Source organism: Podarcis pityusensis, assembly GCF_964106645.2.
Source record: "Podarcis pityusensis genome assembly, chromosome: 8".
NCBI lineage: Eukaryota > Metazoa > Chordata > Lepidosauria > Squamata > Lacertidae > Podarcis > Podarcis pityusensis.
This window is the reverse complement of record NC_138033.1, coordinates 69,612,275-69,631,882: the sequence shown is the minus strand read 5'-3', so window position 1 is coordinate 69,631,882 and position 19,608 is coordinate 69,612,275. Positions and strand designations below refer to the sequence as shown.

Here is a 19,608-nt window from a genome sequence, read left to right as displayed (position 1 = left end):
GGTGTTCAGCTGCAAACTCTTTGCTCATGAAATTGCAGGAGCTGCCTGAGTCCAACAGCGCCTTTATCTTTAGAGGGTGTCCGTTTGGCAGCTCTAGCGCCACTTCTATCACTAGGGCGGGTTTAGGAGGTTCTGGCGTGGGCACTTTCACTGCTCTTTGGCCTGGCTGCTGTGCCCCGACGGTGGCAGCCAGGCGTTGGCTTTTACTTGCTTCGGTATTTCTTCCTCTCTTCCCTCCACAGCTCCTACCATCCCTTGCCATTCCTTCCTCTGGGGGCAGACTCTGGCAAAGTGACCTGGCTGTTGGCAGAGATAGCATTTCCGGGCGCCTTTTCCCTCCTTCTTTCCCCCCTCACTGGGCTTTGAAACTGCGCGCGCGCTGTTCCGATTTCCATCGGCTCTGCCGGCGGGAAAGTTGGCTCTGGAATGTCTGGAATGCGGAACTCCTTCCAACGTTCCCCCTTCCCTTCCCGCCTCTCCAATGCTCTCGCCTCCTGGCGCGCTCCTATGGTCAGCGCTGATTTGGTCAGCTGGTCCATAGACTCCGCCCTGGGCGCCCGGGAAAGTTCGTCTTTCACAGCCGAAGAAAGCCCTTCTTCAAAGAGCATTTGAATGGGTTCCGCCGATAGATCCCACCCCAATTTATGGATCAACATGGTGAACTCAGTCCAGTACTCACGGACAGATCGGCTCCCCTGTTTGCAAGCCATTAACTGTCTGCGGACCACTCCCTGTTCAATATCGCTGGAAAACATCAGATCCATGGCGCGAAAGAACTTCATCGTGTCCTTTAGGACGTCACTATTCGCTGCCATCAGGGGTCTAACCCAGTCTCTCACCCCCTTTTCAAGATGCCCAATCACGAAAGCCACTCGTGATTCCTCGTCAGGGAATTCATCAAACTGCAGATTGAGGGCATATTGCATCTCTGTCCGAAAGCCATGATAGTCTTTGGGCTCCCCCCCAAACTTCTGCACCAATCCTGGTACCTTTCTGACGAGCTGGGTGTCTTTCCCCTTTTTGTCTGCATCCTGAGCCCTCCTCTCCTCGAGCCTCGCCGTCTGCAGCGCTAGCTGGACCTCCAACACCCGGTACCTTTCTTCCAGGCTTGGACCCGCTCCAGCTCCTGCTTCTCCGGTTCCGGCTGGGTTGCTCATGATGCCTTCTCCTGCACAAGCTGCTCACGGAGACTGTCGGAATGCTGTGATGGGACGATGAGCTGCTTGTGTGTAAAATCCTAGTCCCTCAGAGTTTGGTCAAGTTTGCAAACCTCTGTCTGTAACGGAGCCCCTTAAACATGGCTCCGTCAGTCGCTGGCAGATTCCGACAGTGGTTGCTTTCGGAATCGCTTCCAACATAAAAGCTCCTTAACGGAAACACGTCTTCTGGACTCTCTGCGTGACAGTTTCCGGCGAGGAGTGGGTGTCCCTACAGGAGGTCCTGAAACCTCCCCACTGTTTTCGCTGGAAGTGTCTCTGAGCCATCCCTCCAGCTCACTTTCCCTCAGCTCAGCTCCTCTCCCCCTACTGGTTCCCTCTTCAGCTGCTGAGTCTCTCCCAACCTGTGTGAGCCCTTTCACTTCCCTTCCTTCCGATGGCAGTTCCCTGACACGTCTTATAGAGCCAAAAATACGGTAATATCTGAAGGGAAGTCCCCATGCTTGCTAATTCTTGTAATAGTCCCTAGGTAACAGATTGCCATGGCTGTCTCCATTTCTTTTCTTTTTGGGGGGTGGAGTGGTTGCTTTGGTTACCACTAAACTTGTGTTTCCTTGAGCTGTCATTTTCAGCTGGGATATTCCTTCTTGAATCCCTTTGGATCCTTCACGGTGCTAAATCCTTTCTGGACACTGGAGGAAGGCGAATCCCGCAATCTTCTCATCTCATTCTGCCCAGAGGAGAACACACCGGTGAGTCTCTAAACAAGGAATTGGTTTAGTTTATTTCATTGGTGTCCCACCTTTCCTCCAAGGGGATCGTACTGCAAGGGTGGAGAACCTCAAGCCCAGGAATCAACTGCAGTCCTCCAGGCTTCATTATTTGACCCTCAGAACTCTCCAAGGCCACAACCCCTTCCACACCATTCCCTGGGCCTGCTGAAATTCTTTGAGGATGTGTCCTTGAACTAGGATAGCTTGGATAAATGTGTGGGTTTTGAACTATGCTAATGCCTCTTCCTTACCTGGATGAAAGAAAGATGGAGGTGTGTGTGTGTGTGTGTGTGTGTGTGTGTAGAACATCTGACTTTTCAGTGGTTGAAATGTTGCCTATGTACAAAGGTAAGAGGCACATCCATTGCTTCCCCCTTTTTTTACCTCTGGCTTTGCCCACCACTGGAATGTGGCCCCTGGAAAGTTTTCCACAAGGAAATGTGGCCCTCTGGCTGAAAAAGGCTGTGCAGCCCTGGCATACTCTCCTCCATACTCATTTTATCTTAAGGCCCGGTTTATATGTAATGCAGACTTCATGACAGGTGGTTAATCGTGCATGAGTTCTGCATGCCCCCACCATGCTTAAATATACCTGTCACATGCGCTGTCCCACAATACATGCTGTGTTAGCATGCCAGCAGAGTCTGCGCTCAGATCATGTATGCCTGGCTTGTTAATGCTGGGCAGACATGTTAAGTGCACAGGGAAGGGCCAAAACATTTTGCCGCCTGAGGCAGTGCAGCCAGCAGTCACGATCCCCCTCAAAGTCAGGCTACAAGGCCAGCTAGGCTATTTTGGCACCTGAGGGATGAAATCTCACAGGCACATCTTCCACCTCTCTGATGACAGTAATACAAAAAAATAATTCAGTTCAATTAACTATAAGTACAAACAGACAGACATATTAAAACAAAGAATGAATATGCATATATAAATAGAAATGTGTATGTACATTTAAGTATATCACACATTCAATGAAAGCCAGGTGGAGCCAGAGCCAATAACAGGCAGAGCCACATCCTGACGGGTTGTAAAAAGGCAGGCAAGTGGTGGCTAGCTTAGAGGAGACTGAGGTTGGTGGATCAGTGCCCCCATTTGCTCATTAGTCCAAGCGTACAGAAAAGAAACATGGCTGTCCCTAGTGGTTTTCTTCTGAACAATTTGCCCTGAGAATGATGGAATGTTATCAAGTACCAGTGCTCCCAGTGGGACTTAGTCCCTTCCCCTTTGAGACAAATGGGTCTAGCCATCCATAATGGACACTTTACTATCAGTAGCCCCTAAATATCAGGAAGGTGACACTCAGCTTTTATTGAGCCCCTTAGGTGGCTCATGCCACCTGATATAATGCTATCCTTACTGACCAATAATGTTTTATCCCACAGTACTTTGAAATGCTGGAGATCCGCAGTGGGAAATTCACTCTAACCCTTACCCTGACAGGCCAGGGTGTCATCCCTTCAATTTCTTGCTCAGTGGAAGGAGACGTATTCAACATGGGATATGTTCTTGCTAAGGAAACAGCCACTGCCACTTTCAAGGTAAATCACAACTGCACTGTGAATAGGGATGTTGAAGGATTCCATCAGAAATGGAAAGAGATGGTCCGTCTGAGGTCAGGAACAGAAATTACGCATGTGAATAAAAGCAGTACAGTTGTACCTTGGATCCCAAACACCGCAAACCCAGAAGTGAGTGTTCTGGTTTACGAACATTCTTTGGAACCAAAACATCTGACTATAATTCCCATCTTCCCTGACCACTGGTCCTGCTAGCTAGGAATCATGAGAGTTGTAGGCCAAAAACATTGGGAGGGCTGAGGTTGAGGAAGTCTGGAATTAAACAGCTGCCTTTTCAATACTGTAAAAAGCCAGGAGAAAGTATGCTCCAAATCCAAAGTGATGAACAGAACGAGTGTATTTATATGATCATTTTTTACAGGGACAAAATAAACAATGCCTTGAATTAGTGGCTAAGACACTGGGCTATGAATCAAGAAACCCCCAGTTTGAATCCCACCTCTGCTTCACAACTCACTAGCTGGCCTTAGGCAAACCACAGCCTCTGTCCCTTCATCTGCAGCATGTGGGATCATAATACTTACCGTATTTTTCGCTCTATAAGACGCACCAGACCACAAGACGCACCTACTTTTCGGAGGAGGAAAACAAGAAAAAAAATATTCTGAATCTCAGAAGCCAGAACAGCAAGAGGGATCGCTGCGCAGTGAAAGCAGCAATCCCTCTTGCTGTTCTGGCTTCTGTGATAGCTGCACAGCCTGCATTCGCTCCATAAGACGCACACACATTTCCCCTTACTTTTTAGGAGGGAAAAAGTGAGTCTTATAGAGCAAAAAATACAGTACTTACCTCACAGGAAGGGTGGGGAACTAGTGGACCTCCAGTTGTTGCTGGACTGCAGCTCCCATCATCCTTGGCCCAAGCTGTCTGGGGCTGATGGGAGCTGGAGTCTAGCAACACTCAGAAAGTCACAGGTTCTCCATCACTTCTGTACAGAGTAAGGATTACAACTAGATCACACACGCAAAGCATTTAAAATACTTGAAGGTGGTATACAAACATTAAGGCTGCTGCAGCTGATTGCTATTATTATTAATCGAGATTCCTGTTCATATAAATGTGCCCATGCATGGATATAGCAGAAAGACAACCACAGAAAAAGGTTGAAGTCACTTTGCAGGAACACAGCTTTTGACTCTGTCGTTGGTTGATTGGTCTCTTGCAGATAGAGAACACTTCGAATCTGACCCTGAAATACAATATTCTTCTTGACTCGCTCTCACCAAGCAGAGAAAGAGAACAGCCAAAGATTCCCCCTTTCCTCGCATCTCCAGGGAAAGCAGACGTAGTTGGTAAATAATTGCTCTTAATGCTTTTGAATATTAATTAATGGAAGTGATGGAGATAATTGTGGACTTACTGAAAGCAATCCTGTGTTGATCAGGGTCCGTATATATTCTATGAAAGTAATTCTAAGAGCAGGTGCAGTTGCTGTTTATAATTCCAGCCACACGGTGTAAGTAGGGATGTTGGAGAATTCTTTCGGAACCGAGAGTGGAAATTGCCGCAATCTGCACATTCGTCCGAGGTCAGGAACAGAAATCACACAATCACCCACCATCCTTTTGTTAGTCCATGAACATAACATAAATAATTACATTATTTTCTGCATCATTTTTGACATTCCTTTCCCACTGAAATTAATTTAAGAAATAACTGTTTTCATTTTGGTCAGAGCAGATAGTGAGATGTATAGCATAAGTTTTAGCAAAAGCCAAACTGTAGCAGTTTGCAGCAGTTCCTGCCCTCAAATTTACAATCTGGAAGGTGCAGCGTGAAAGGGAAAAGGGCTGGCCCTGCTTCGCTTCTCTGCAGCAGACAAATGGAATAGCTGCTGCTGGACGGCAGATGAAGGAGAGGGGAAAGCCTATGGAGTTGGAGTTAACAAAATGTAGGCTACGGTGTTTAAATGGCCCTGATCAACTAAGCAGCAGATTTTTAGATGGTTACTTTTAATACAACTATTTGCAAGCACCATCTTCAGAGGCATTCCTACCTGCATAGGAAAGAATGAAGCTCTCTCCTCTAAGATGAAGACTGCTGTGACTGCTGAAATCTTAAGTAATCTTTTCTCACATGCATAGTTATGCAGCTTTACTTAATAAACTAAAAACAGATAGGGCTTCCTTGGCCAGGTGACAAGCCTTGTGTTCAATATTTGCTTTGAATTGTTCTAATCTGTGGTACTTTAGTTCCCTAAGCTGTGTGTATGTGTGTTGTGTGTTTCTCTTTTATACCTTTTTACAAGCTTGACAGCAGGCTCCAGCTTAATACGTTTAATCATCCAGATTTTTCCAGCTTTGCTGCTGGGTTTTTTACCTCTCCTGTAGAACAGAGTGCTGAAAATATTGGCCAAGGAGATGTGGCTCTCCAGCTGCTTTTCTCCTACCAGTTTGTGTTTCCATCTATTCCCAGGTACACAAAATTACAATGGCTTGAGTGTGTTCAGCGTCTCTCCCGTGGAAGGCACCATCACTTTCAAGAAGTGTCAGGAGTTCACCATCACCTTCAGCCCTGATCATGAGAGCCTGTATTATTCCGATTGCATCCATATTTTAATCTTTGGCAAGGTGAGATTGGCTCAGGTAGGGCTCTGAGCATCAGTTGCTGGAAACTGCAGGAGGGGAGAGTGCTGTTCTGCTCAGGTCCTGCTAATGTCCTGGAATCCCCAGCATCTCCAGGTAGGGCTAGGAGTGTCTGCAGTCTGAAACCCTGGAGAGCTGCTGCCAGCCAGTATCAACATCACTGAGCTAGGTGGACCCAATATGGTCTAGCTGTATAAGGCAGCTTCCTTTGTTCCTGTATCTTAAAGAAAGGGGTGTGGCATTTGTTTTGCATGTAGTGGATTCCAGGTTCAACCCCCAGCATTTCCAGGTAGCAAGTGCCAGGGAAGACTCCTTCTTGAAAGCCTGGAGACTCACCTCCAATCGGTGTTGAGAGTCTGATGCAGTGTAAAACAGCTTCCTATGTTCCTAAGGCTCTTGTAAATTTGGTTCTTGGTACACTATGTGTGGCACAATCCAAACAGAAGTGACTTGCCTCAAGGACTGAGTTGTGAAAGTTTCTCCCCTACTTTAAGATGAACCAGTGAACGAAGGAACATTGGTGATGAATGAGGAGTGCCATCTAGTGTTTACTAGGCCAAAGGGCAAAGGACTCTCAAATACCCTGGAAAAGCAACAAGAACAACTCTTCCCTTTGCAAAGCCACTAAAACCCCCCAGCAAAGCCCAAACTTTATTTGGATTTCTACAAAGTTTCTGAACTTTGGTGGAGAGCTTTGAATGGTTGCCCAAAAGCAACCACTTAATTTCCAGACCACTTAATTGTTTAAAGGGAAAAAAACCTCAAAGCTGTTTGCAAAGAGAATTGCTGCCGAAACTACTGAGGGCTGTTGCAGTAAAGTGGAATAAACATTAGGCTGCGATAATCTTTTTAGGAAACCATCCGTGTGATCCAGCTGAAAGGGGCAGCACGGAACCACATAATGTTTGTGGAAGGAGGTGACCCGTTGGATGTGCCCATTGAGTCACTGGCCGTAACTACGTCTATGGCTGAAGAAGCAAGCAAAGCAGGTAGCCCACCTTAAACCCATCCATATTGATGGATGAATCTCTGTTTCATTTTTAGAAGCATGTTTAGATTAACTTGCCGCACCATGTAGAATGCTGATGTATGTTTTAATTTGTTTTTGTTTATTGCTGATTTTTATGTTTTTAATTAGTTGTTTTTACTGATAATTTCATTGTCTTTTTTGGTAAACAGCTTTGAGAATTTTTTTATTAAACCAAGCAGTGTATAAATTTTATGAAACAAACAAACAAACTGAAATTGGCAAATTTGTCTATCCCTACCAGTGACAGTAGTTATGGTCCCTGTACAATCCCAATTAATACTGTTTAGGAGTGTATGTGTATGTGTTTTTACCAATTTCTTCTTGCCCCACCAACAATTACAACTGGATTTGTTTCTCCTGCAGAGAGCGGCAAGTCTACAAACTCCATTCTTCTGAACCTGGAATGTGTCCAGTCAGAGACTTTTGTTATCCCAGCCACTCGGGAGCTGAGAGTTGGCGCGATACGAAGCACTCAGTTTGCATCAAAGAAGGTGCAGGAGCCGTAGGGGCCAGGCATATGTCAGTGGCTCCCAACACCCTCACCCTTAGAGGACCCAGCACAGTGGTTTTCTGGGAAACATGGGCCATATTCCAAGGAGTGTGTTAACACTGTTTGGAAGGGATGGGACTCAAGTTGTAGGAAAAAGCCAATCATCTCCCTCAGTCATTTTCTACCCTTGCAAGTCTCTCTGCAATTTTTGGCCTTCCTTCTCATGAACCATTTTGCTAGCAGAGTTGAAAGAGGCACATTGAGAAAGGGAGCGACAATACCCTGGGATGTGTCATCTGGGGAAAACTCCCACCACCGTTTCCCTGCGGGAGAATTGCAAAGAAGAAAAAGGGAAATAGAGGTATAGGACAGGTTTGATGTCAGACGCAGTGGCAGAGACCCCATCATTCTCTTACAGACCCTGGCAAATCAACATGTAGAGTCCAGCTCTGCACATCTTTGTGTCTAGGGATGTCAGAGAATTCATTCACAAACAGAAATGGGAGCAGAAATTGCTGGTGTTCATTTTTTTTTTTTTACACCAGCACAAATCAGTGCTATAGATTCACCTTGTTATGGGATACTCGGAAAAATTGAGATGGTCTCTTGCCTTCCTTTTTTTTAAAAAAAGAATCCCAGTTTGAATCAGTTCTACAAATGGGGAGCAGATCTTAGGGCATGTTCGCTTATTCACCCAGGCATGTTTTGTGCCATGAGGTTTCATCAGCCATAGTGTCTGACAGTGTGTGGTGAACCTTTTGTTTCTGCAGAATGTAGAATTCAACTGGGAAAACATGCAACTTCTTCAGCTAAAAGGATTCACTGTCGATCCTGTGAAAGGAAGCGTTGAGCGTGGACAAACCAAACCCATCAATGTTTCTTGGGTGCCCCCTGCTGGATCAAATGTATGTTGCAAGGTTTAAAATGTGCCATTTATTGCTATTGTATTATACTTCCCCAAGCAGTAGGATAGGAGGAGGGAAGTTTTTTATAAGGTCAGTTTCCCTGTTAAGCAAAGGAGGCTTAGGTAAAACACCAGCATAGCTGACAGAATATTCCATGTTCAATATCTGGTATCTGCAGTTAAAAGGATCTTGCAAAACCAGGCTTGAAACATCTCTGCCTGACATCCTTCATAGCCACTGCCAGTTAGATGTCTGGCCTAGAAGGGCCAATGGGGCATCTTCATATGTTCATGTGAAGCATGAGAGTCATTTTATAGTAGACACTCAGGGCCAAACTGAACACGACAAGCAGCTTTGTATATAATGTGCAATTTTTATTTTTAATGCAAGTAGCATCTGATGTGGGGGCTGATAATTCTCCAGACAGCAACAGGTGGTATGGGGAGAATTTAACTCTTTCCTTTCTTCCTGATCCTATTGGTGCCGATGGGGAATTCCCCTACCCCTTGCCAAAAAAGAAGCAAAGGAGGAATCTTCCTCAAGATCAGTGCTGATGGATGGTTGAAGTTGTATTTCAGCAGCATCTGGAGGGTCACAAGTCTCCCATTCCTGCTCTAGATGAATCTATTTGGTTGTGGGGAGGGGGTGAGTGACATTTATGCACCCTTTATAACAGTACTGGAGCACCTGTGGCCCTCCAGGCAATCTGTCAGCCCCAGCCAGCATGACCAGTGGTCAGGGTTGACGGGAGCTGTAGTTCAGAAAACATAAAGAAGTCAATGGGGAGGCAGGGCTAGCATTTCTGTCCACTGGGCTGCCTGCAATTTCTGCCTAGCGCTTCCCTCCATCTTGTCTCTGCAGCCCAACCAGCCTGTGACTGGATCAGCCATATTGAATGTGAAGGGAGACATCAAGGAGGTGTACAGTGTCTACTTCATGGGCAGGATCGTGACCAAGTGAACTGCCACTGAGCTGAGGCTCCAAACTGCCCTTTCTGAAGAAAGATGGAAAAACATCCCTGGGGGTGTTGGATCATTCATCCTCATGAATTTCCCAGAGCATCCAGAACTGAAGCAAAAGATAACAGATCAAAAAGAAGATGAGGAAAAGTCTGCAATCTGAAATGGCATAATCCAGTTCCCTTAAAGTTGCTTAAATTGGGGGTCCTTTGTATCCTTTCATAACCAGCTCTACTGAAACTAGGAAGATTCCTTCAGAATATATGGGCCAAGGTGGGATCCTTATGGCAGTCTCAGCTTTCAGAGATGGAAGGCACAGGAAAGTCTTACTTTCCTTTTAAGCTCCACCCTTAGGCTCTTAGGTGGGGCAGCTGTGATTGTATCACCTGACTTCTTCCTTTTTCTGTTTTCTTTTTGCGGAATCCAAATTTTATGGGAGCTGTGACATTTCCTCCCCCCCACCCCCCGCCTTTTGGATCTAAATCCTTCCCCTTTTGAAGCTGTAAATTACTCTTAACAATCAGAATAATACAGGTAACCAAACACCAGCAAGGCTAATTGCAGTTTCAGAGCTATATAGATCTGGAAAACAGGATGGGGAAGGGGGTCAAACTCCTCCTTCCACAGAACCACTGCTCTGATTTTTCTTTTACGTGACCCCTTATGGTTTTCTAGTAATGGTGAGCCCAACTTATCTTCTGAAACTAGAAGGAGGGATGTAGGTGGGGTGTTGAATTTGGCAAATAAGGTGGAGAATAAGACTCCACAGATGGATGGTTAGCAGCCAAACCTGCCATATTTCAAGGAACCCACTGATGACTTTGATTTGAGTCAATGCTGCACTGTTGTTTTGAATAAAGTCCTCTGAATACAAAGCTGTTTTAAAGTAGCTTACGTTGTGTATTCAGTTGATTCAAACTTTTTTTAAAAAAAGAAAAAGAAAGGAGGTCTGGTATACTTTCTTCCTTATGTTTCAGCAAGGGCCAAAGCAGCAAAAAACTTATTATTTCCCCTTGGTGCCGGGACTGTCTCAATTTTGAACTCACACAGCCTCACACAGTTGTTCAAGAAGCAACGTTGTAGTCTGAAATGATGGGAGTTTGTGGGGGTTTTGAGCCCCAGATCCACACCCATCCACCAACCATCTTCGTAATCACACTGTGTGTTTCTTCCTTAGAAGTTCGCTTGACTGAAGTTTTTCCAGACCTTTTGCAAACATATGTCAATCACTGTGAAGGGCAGCTAATAGCTGTTTATCCTCACAGTCTGATCAGCTGGCAGAACATTCCATCCTGGCCTCTGAGCCAATGAGGTCTGTTCCAGGGTGGTAATTGCACACCACGGGTGGTGCTATAAATGACAATAATTATACTGTAGGAGCTTGCACTGCCCAGTATGTGGCCTCTGCATGCAAATGCTTGTTCCACAACCAGTTATTACAATAAATGTGTGCTACGTGGAATATTTGGTAATGTAAAGACTTGCAGACATCGCATGCTGTTGCATCAGTGTCAAGGCCTACCCAATCATACAAATCTCTTTGATTGATTGGTTGTGTGCCTGTGAAGATAGATGCAGCTTTAGATAACCTTTCGGAGCCAGGGTTTGTGAAACCTGTAGCCTTCTAGATGCCATTGGACTCCAACTCCCATCAGCCTCAGCACTGTCAGGGATGATGGGAGTGGTAGTCCAGCAACATCTGGAGGGCTGTAGGTTCCCCATCCGTGTTTTAGATTGCCCTGGTTGTTGTCAGAAATTGAGATACAGTATCCAATAAAGGTTTAGAGCGCAGAGATTTTGGAAGAAATCATGCTTTTGCTAGTTTATACCAAAATTGGGTAAACACCCACCCACAGAGCCTCAGGCAGTGGTGGCTGATGCCCATTGGGACTGGTGGAGCAGAAGGCAGCAAGACCAATAGTAGCTGGCACCAGAGTCAACGAAAGGCAGAGCCAACCCCATGAGTGGTTGCAAGTAAGGGCGCGGGTAGGTGAGGCTGACTGCCAGGAGGTTGAGGATTGGTGGGGCTTTGCCCCACTGGACTGCACTTTTTAATGCATCTCTAGCCCCACCTTGAGTTGATTGAAATGAGTTCACTCTCAATCATTGGCTGAGTTAAAGATGTGTTCATGATACATGTTTCAAAACACCCTCAGCTGTTCAGATTACAGCCTTCCCATCCTGGTGCCCTCTAGATATTTTGGATTGCAAACTCCCACCAGCACTGCACCATTGGCCATGCTGGTTGGGGCTGATAGGAGACAATCTCCTGGAGGGCACCAGGTTGGGGAACTTGGATTCAGAAGGTGAAACAAACTGCCTCAATGCAAGAGCTGGATGGGAAGAACAGGGGCTCAGGGGTGGAGGTGGGAAGGGGTCCTTTGGAGAAGGGGGTAGGTAGCATTATCAAAGTGTTGCTCAACTGCCTGGTGGGGTAAGAGTAATATGTGAAAAGCATTTGGAAGAAGGGGTTCCACATCGGTTTTCCATGCCTTCATAAGTCTGTTCCATCCAATTTGCATATTTATTATTATATTTATATTCTCTGGAGAGCTTGAAGTGGTGAACGTGGTTCTCCTTTCCCCCATTTTATCTTCACTACAACCCTGCGAGGTGGGTAAGGCTGAGAGACTAAGTGAGGAGCCCTAATCCTAATCCTCACTGATCAATAGTCATTCCCTACCACTGAGCCCTCATCCTCCTAGTCTACTAAAAGCATCCCCAGCAGATGACACTCCAACCAATGCTTGAAGACCTCCATTGAGTGCAGAGCCCACCACCCCTCTGAGGCATTGGCTCCACTGTCTAATTGCTCTTTAGAAGTACAGTTGATGAGTCTTCTTTTTTAATGGAGTGGGAAAACATTAAGCATTTCAGCTGTCAGTAACCAGGTGCTTTTAGCCTTTCTTCTTAAGGAAAGGGCTCCAGACTATTAATAGTTCCAGTGACCTTTTCCTGGCCCTCTCCCACCCACCCCCCTCTGTCTCATAGTTCCTACAGAAGGAGTGCAGTCTTGCACGTTTGCAGATAATAAAAGAATTTAGGGTGGTGTTTTTGTGTTTTTTAAAAGATTAAGTGAGCAGCATGGACTAGGATCCCAAGAACCTGAAGGTTGATCTAGTCTGGTTTCTTCAACTATAGCCCCCAGGCCCCACGGAAAATTTCTTTGGGACGTGGGGAGCTTTCAAAAGCAAATTGTGATGAGGGAATCCAAAATCCCCACAGGGCATGTTGCTTTAGGACCCATGTTAAGTACCTCTTGGGTTCATGGTCCTTGTTTTTTTCTGGATTCAATCCCTCAGAAGCAATGGTTCTAGAGGAAAACTATATTGACAAGTGTGGGATCATATAAAGTGTTCCTCTTTTAAGCATAAACCCTTACATAGCCAACACGGCAGTACTCATGCAGAATATGAAGGTATATTTAGGCTTTGGAGGAACACCAGGATTTGTAGAAGTCATACATACATACATACATACATACATACATACAAGGGGGTAATTCCCCCCCTCTCACCCCCACCCCAATGAACCATGATCTCCAGATCCACAGTGTTATTGCATTATTGCCATCTGGAGGGGCACTCTTGCAAGAAAAGCAGGTCAACCCCCCCCCCCCCGAACACCTGTGGCAGGAAGTTTCAGCAGGAAGTCATGGGACCCACACTGATTGGAAATGAAGCTATAAAATGAAATGAATCTATAGGTGCAAACAGGATTGTGTGTAAACCGCCCCAATACTGTCATGAGCACATATAATTATGAATAAAAGTGAAGTCTGGAGGGCCCCGGAATGGTATATCCTGAAAGAAGGCATCACTAAGATACTGAACAGGAAGACGCCACTGACAACATTTTGCTTCATTCCCCCTTCTCTAACATAATGTGGTGTCCTTAAGACTTGGTCCAAATGTTATTTATTGCATCAGAAGAGCAGCTACCGAAAAGGCCAAAAAGGAACAGGTGCAAGGGAGAAATTAATCTTGGGCAATAAGCCCTAGCCAGATAAATCACAATGTGTAAGTAATTTTCAGGTGAATGAGAAACCGTGTCCTTTGACGTAGGCAGTGTCCAGTCAGGTTTAAACTCATTCAAGTAGTCTGAGTGGGGAACAGGAGAGTTTTGTGTTTATATAAGAGCCCTTGGCTCTCCTCTATCTTAAGATCACAATGGAAAAACCCCTGCAGGGCTTGGCCAGCTCAGGATGAGAGGTCATTGTTCCTACAGCCTCTTTGCTGCCTCCAGATCCTGATGGTATCTCTTCTTGTTTACTCCAGATACACAGGATGGAGCTGTAACATGATTTGTAACCATAAAACTAAATAAACATTTGGGGTCAAGCAGAGGGTTCTCATGAAGTCCACCCAGACCTTAATACTTGAATAATTCTGCATTGAAATTATCGATCGATCGATCTATGGGATGAGTGAATCTATTGATTTGGATTTCCCATGTTTTCAATCTTAAATTAGTACACCTTGTCCACATCAGCTGACTGCAGAAGTCAAAACAGATCCCACAACACATCACTGGCTCTGGCGTTGGTTACTTCATCCGCAGCTGCAGCAGCTTCAGAGTCAAGGTCACTCCAAAAGCAAGCAGTTTATCCTCAAAGCGTGTAGCCAGTTGGTCAGGGTAGGTCCCCTGTTGTTCCAGAGGGACCCCACCTGCCCGTCCCCTGAAGGAGTCAGTGACCTCCAGACCTACCAAAATAATTCTGCCAGCCTTCTACTAGGAGATGTAACACAAGTTGCAAGGCGAGCCTTCTTCACAGCTCACATTGCCACATAGTGGACTCAGAGGTATTTGTTAACCAGTGTTCTGTTAGTTTTGGTGCGAGACCACTTCACACTCTAGACTCTGTCCAGCTTGCTTCATAGTTTGGCCAGTGCTGGAGAGGATGCTTGGGTCATGTCAACTGCCTGTTTTATCTTTCTATAGCAAGGCCAGGGGATTGTCAACAAGATTGTCAAATTTCTTCACTGGAAGAGTGACTAGAAGAATGACTAGTGGGGTGCCACAGGGTTCTGTCTTGGGCCCGGTCTTATTCAACATCTTTATCAACGACTTGGATGATGGACTCAAGGGCATCCTGATCAAATTTGCAGATGACACCAAACTGGGAGGGGTGGCTAACACCCCAGAGGACAGGATCACACTTCAAAACGACCTTGACAGATTAGAGAACTGGGCCAAAACAAACAAGATGATTTTTAACAGGGAGAAATGTAAAGTATTGCACTTGGGCAAAAAAAATGAGAGGCACAAATACAAGATGGGTGACACCTGGCTTGAGAGCAGTACATGTGAAAAGGATCTAGGAGTCTTGGTTGACCACAAACTTGACATGAGCCAACAGTGTGACGCGGCAGCTAAAAAAGCCAATGCAATTCTGGGCTGCATCAATAGGAGTATAGCATCTAGATCAAGGGAAGTAATAGTGCCACTGTATTCTGCTCTGGTCAGACCTCACCTGGAGTACTGTGTCCAGTTCTGGGCACCACAGTTCAAAAAGGACACTGACAAACTGGAACGTGTCCAGAGGAGGGCAACCAAAATGGTCAAAGGCCTGGAAACGATGCCTTATGAGGAACGGCTAAGGGAGCTGGGCATGTTTAGCCTGGAGAAGAGGAGGTTAAGGGGTGATATGATAGCCATGTTCAAATATATAAAAGGATAGAGGAGGGAGAAAGGTTGTTTTCTGCTGCTCCAGAGAAGCGGACACGGAGCAATGGATCCAAACTACAAGAAAGAAGATTCCACCTAAACATCAGGAAGAACTTCCTGACAGTAAGAGCTGTTCGACAGTGGAATTTGCTGCCAAGGAGTGTGGTGGAGTCTCCTTCTTTGGAGGTCTTTAAGCAGAGGCTTGACAACCATATGTCAGGAGTGCTCTGATGGTGTTTCCTGCTTGGCAGGGGGTTGGACTCGATGGCCCTTGTGGTCTCTTCCAACTCTGATTCTATGATTCTATGAAAATGCCCCAGAGCATTCAGGACACGTCAGGTTCCACCAAGTGTCTGAGAACAGGCTGTCTGAATGGGCTCACCACCCTTATTTGAAGAAAATAAGAAAACCTGATGGATCAGAGCCAGGGGTCAGCAAACTTACCGCGCCTCGGGCCGGTGTCTCCAGTGCCAATTGCGCGGCGGGCCAGAGGGCAGGGGAGCACGTGCCCATACGCGTGCGCACACACTATTGCTGGCACACTTCCAGGTCGGAGAAGCACTGGAAATAGCTTGTGTGCATGTGCACAGGCCTCCTCAGACCCGGATGTGCACCGGAAATAATGCGCATGCGCAAATAACACTTGCACATGCACACAAGCTATTTCCGGTGCTCCTCCAACCCAGAAGTGGGCAGCCACACAGCGCCGCGCCGGTAAGAGTGGGCGGCGGGGGTCGCTACGGGCCGGATAAACGAGTCCCTTGGGCCTTATCCACGGGCCTTAGTTTGGGGACCCCTGGATCAGACCACAGGCCTATCTGGTCCAGCATTCTGTTCCCATAGTGGCCAACCAGGTGGTCATGAGAAGCTCACAGACAGTATATGAGTGCAACAGCACTCATGCTTTCATAGTGCTTTGTATAGTACCAACTCATGTTGCTTACAGTGCCAACAAATGGTACTTTTGGTCTATTCATTTGGCAAGTTTTGTTTACTAGTAGAGTTATCTTAACAGTTTCAATAGTTCGCAAAGCCGCTTAACATGGAGGTTTGGGTAATATTGTCACGTCCATTCTGCATTTCCCCAAGCAGTGAGACATACCAGATGCAGAGCTACAGGGTTTTGTTTGCTTTAGATAAGACAGCCTGTGAGTGTCTCGGCAATATTTGCTTTGTATACAAACAGCAGATTGGAGGCAAATACCTTTCATTCTGAAAATAAATTTCTAGAAGCAGATAGCACATCTACAAGCCCTGCATCAGATCTCTCCTCCCCTGAAAGAGTAACTTTGTGCCTCTGGAATCATGTCCCAAAGTGGCTCATAAAACTGGAAACTGGCTCCAAAGCCCCAAAGGGCAGAATCTACAACCAGAGAAATATGATTTTCTATACCTGCAGAGGGACTTTACGTTTTAGACTTACCTTCCTTCCAGTCACAATATATATTGCACAATAGGGCTTCACTTCACTTGTTTACCTGGTACACCACCCAGAATTAATCTCTTGCTATGCTCATGTAAGTGGGACGCGGGTGGCACTGTGGATTAAATCACCGAGCCTAGGGCTTGCCGATTAGAAGGTCGGCGGTCCGAATCCCCGCAACGGGGTGAGCTCCCGTTGCTCAGTCCCAGCTCCTGCCAACCTAGCAGTTTGAAAGCACGTCAAAGTGCAAGTAGATAAATAGGTACCGCTCCGGCGGGAAGGTAAATGGCGTTTCTGTGTGCTGCTCTGGTTTCATCAGAAGCGGCTTAGGCATGCTGGCCACATGACCCGGAAAAACTGTCTGCGGACAAATGTCGGCTCCCTCGGCGAGTAAAGCGAGATGAGCACTGCAACCCCAGAGTCGTTCGCGACTGGACTTAACTGTCAGGGGTCCTTTACCTTTATGCTCATGTAAAGAGTGCCATATTTCTTGTTATTTCTACACTCTAATCAGGAACGTGTGTGTTTTCCATAAGGCGTGAGTCAGCTCTGGGTAACAGCTGTGTTTTGTGTTTTTAAAAACAGGGATCAGACACTACTTATCAGCCATTCTGGGATGCTGAGTGGAGCACCATTTTTCACTGACTGCCCACCAGCTACTGGGCCGTGTTCTTGTTAACATCTAAAGCCCTGAACAACTTGGGACCAGGTTACCTGAGGGACCACCTGCCCCTGTAGAGACTGGTACAATAGTTTGTTATCATCTGGAGAAATGCTACCCATGACACTGCGCCCTACAGAATACCACCATTGCCTCTGAACTCCGGAATGTCTTTCTCTCTGTCATACATGAAGCACTTCCCTCAAACATCTTGCAAATACTGTATATCTTTTTGCTTAGTTCTGGGCTCCCCTCACCACCCCCACCCCCAGACCTTTAAGATCAGACCCTTTCATTACTGAATTCCTACTTTCAGTCTGTTTTTATAATCTCATTTTACTTGTTTTTGTTGTTGTGGCTTCTCTGTTTTCTACCTTTTGCATGGACAGGCGGAGTCCCCCAAACCCTGGGTGACCCCCAAGTAGAATAACGGCTCAAGACAACGTGCTATGGGATTAAAAATTGGCCACAACTTTATTATGTTTCAGATGTGGGTAGACCTTGGCTCAGGCATTGGTTGTTTATCCCTCCCAGTCCCCCGCCGGGGATCTGGGGAACATCAGGGTTATCCAGAGTGGGGGGGGGGCTGGCTCTGGAGAACATATGTTCAAGCAGAGAGAGCCCGCCCCCGTTATGCCGCCATCACAGGGGAGAGCAATGACAACCTCTAGGCGTACAGCCAAAGCCTCCCCTCAAAACAACCCCTTTAACGGGGAACCCTGGGATCGCCAACACAAAGAGAAGGGGGGCTACACCCCCCCACCCCCATTCAGGGAAGATAGACTGAAGGATTCCGCCCAAGGCCTGATACCGCCAAAATTGTGATGTTTTGCTACCGGAAAGGCAAACCTGCCAATGCAGCAGAATTCCTTTCCAGCCCTTCAACAGCGACCTTGACATAGCAGCACCTGCGTACCTGTGGAGAAAAGTTTAACCTGCAAAAGAAGTCTTAACTGAGGGTGGGTAGGGTGGGAGAAGCTCTGGAGCCAACTGACCGATTCCCAGGTAAGATCCTCCCCCTATTGTGTGGGCAGGGTGGTCCCTCCCCCTACCTGGCCTGATCACCGTGGCAACACCTCCCAAGGTCGGATTGGGCAAATGGCTGAGGTAGGCGGAGACCTCCAGGTATCCCACCTGGGGAAGGCGAAGCCAAGCCTGTGCTAATGGTGCCGCATAGGGTCCGGGGGTTGCGCACAACCATACAAAGGGCACCCCCCCATTTAATGTGCGGAGCGCTGTATTTTCTTTTCTCAGTGCACACATCTGGTTCATGTTACATCAAGCCTGGTTATGAGTTCTGGAGAATTCTAAAGTTCTGCTCACTGTTTTTGACTGTGGTTGAGCCAAATAAACGTATCGCCCAATTGTGGCTTTTTGCTCCGTACTTTTTCTCTGCCTTCTTCCTAGGGAATGGGAGAGAAATTCAGTTCAGGTCATATTTTTTTTTATTTATTAGACACACACACACACACACACACCACCTTTTGGTGGTTCTCTGTAGACTCCTGGTCTCCTTTGCATTTAAAAGCAAGCCTACCCAGTTCACCCTTTTCAGAACAACACAAGAACAGAAGCACAGCTATTGCTCAAACTTCACACTGCTTCAAATTTTGCAATACAATTCTCCAGCCAATAATTTTTTTTACAAAAATGCATACAAATGGGCAAAACGTGCATTAAAAGGCATATATCAATTTTAAAAACACACAAAATTACATTACAGTACAGGGAAATTGCTTTGCAAAACTGTAAATCAGGCAAGGTTGGATTAAAAATGTGTTTTTATTAGGATAAAATAGCACCAAAATGCTGCTGAATTTTCATGAGGACTTTTTAAAGTGGGGAGTGGATTACAATCTGATGTGGAATGTGGAGAACTGGGTTTAAGAGTGGAGAAATGAGAAATCAGAAGAATTTGAATTTGGCAGATTCATAAACACAACTTCTCCCACTAGTTGAAGGGGGTCATCTTTCCAAACTTTGATGGGTATTGCCTTCCAAGGCTGGCAAGAGAGTCTCAGCTATGAAGGAACAGTGACATCTTTCTTTAATTCCCATGATGGTTGAGGCAAAACTGTAACAATAGACTTCCTTCACACTCCTAAAGATTTCCAAAACTAACCGCAGTTTGTAATTGCAATGAGTGAATTAACCAACAAGTTACTTCTCTTTTTGCCAATCTATCCACAAACAACTATTGGAATTTGGGAATGAAGGTGGAATTAAATGCCCAATAAGTGTATAATTCAGTCTGTAAGCTGGATCTCTGCCTCTGGCTGCACAAAACAGCATTCACACCTCAATGTACCATGTTGGAGGTCAGGGATCAGCTTAGTTTGCAAAAGGAGAGTATTTCTCAAACATTAGACCTGTTCCTC

General features: G+C 46.1%; 1 protein-coding gene across 3 annotated transcripts in view; it reads left to right on the top strand.

The window, feature by feature from the left end:
* CFAP74 (cilia and flagella associated protein 74) overlaps positions 1–10,354 on the top strand; it is an 84,139-nt gene extending 73,785 nt beyond the window's left edge. For 2 of the 3 annotated variants that reach the window (XM_081015969.1, XM_081015968.1), the window contains exons 32-39: positions 1,790–1,909; positions 3,316–3,471; positions 4,676–4,802; positions 5,926–6,080; positions 6,949–7,084; positions 7,489–7,616; positions 8,386–8,520; positions 9,382–10,354. In XM_081015969.1, coding sequence (XP_080872095.1) covers positions 1,790–1,909; positions 3,316–3,471; positions 4,676–4,802; positions 5,926–6,080; positions 6,949–7,084; positions 7,489–7,616; positions 8,386–8,520; positions 9,382–9,480 — 1,056 coding nt within the window. In that variant the 3' untranslated portion in view covers positions 9,481–10,354. Of the gene's footprint in view, positions 1–1,789; positions 1,910–3,315; positions 3,472–4,675; positions 4,806–5,925; positions 6,081–6,948; positions 7,085–7,488; positions 7,617–8,385; positions 8,521–9,381 lie in introns of those variants that run through there. The other variant, XM_081015970.1, reaches the window with a different exon arrangement.
* The last annotated feature ends 9,254 nt before the right edge of the window (positions 10,355–19,608 follow it).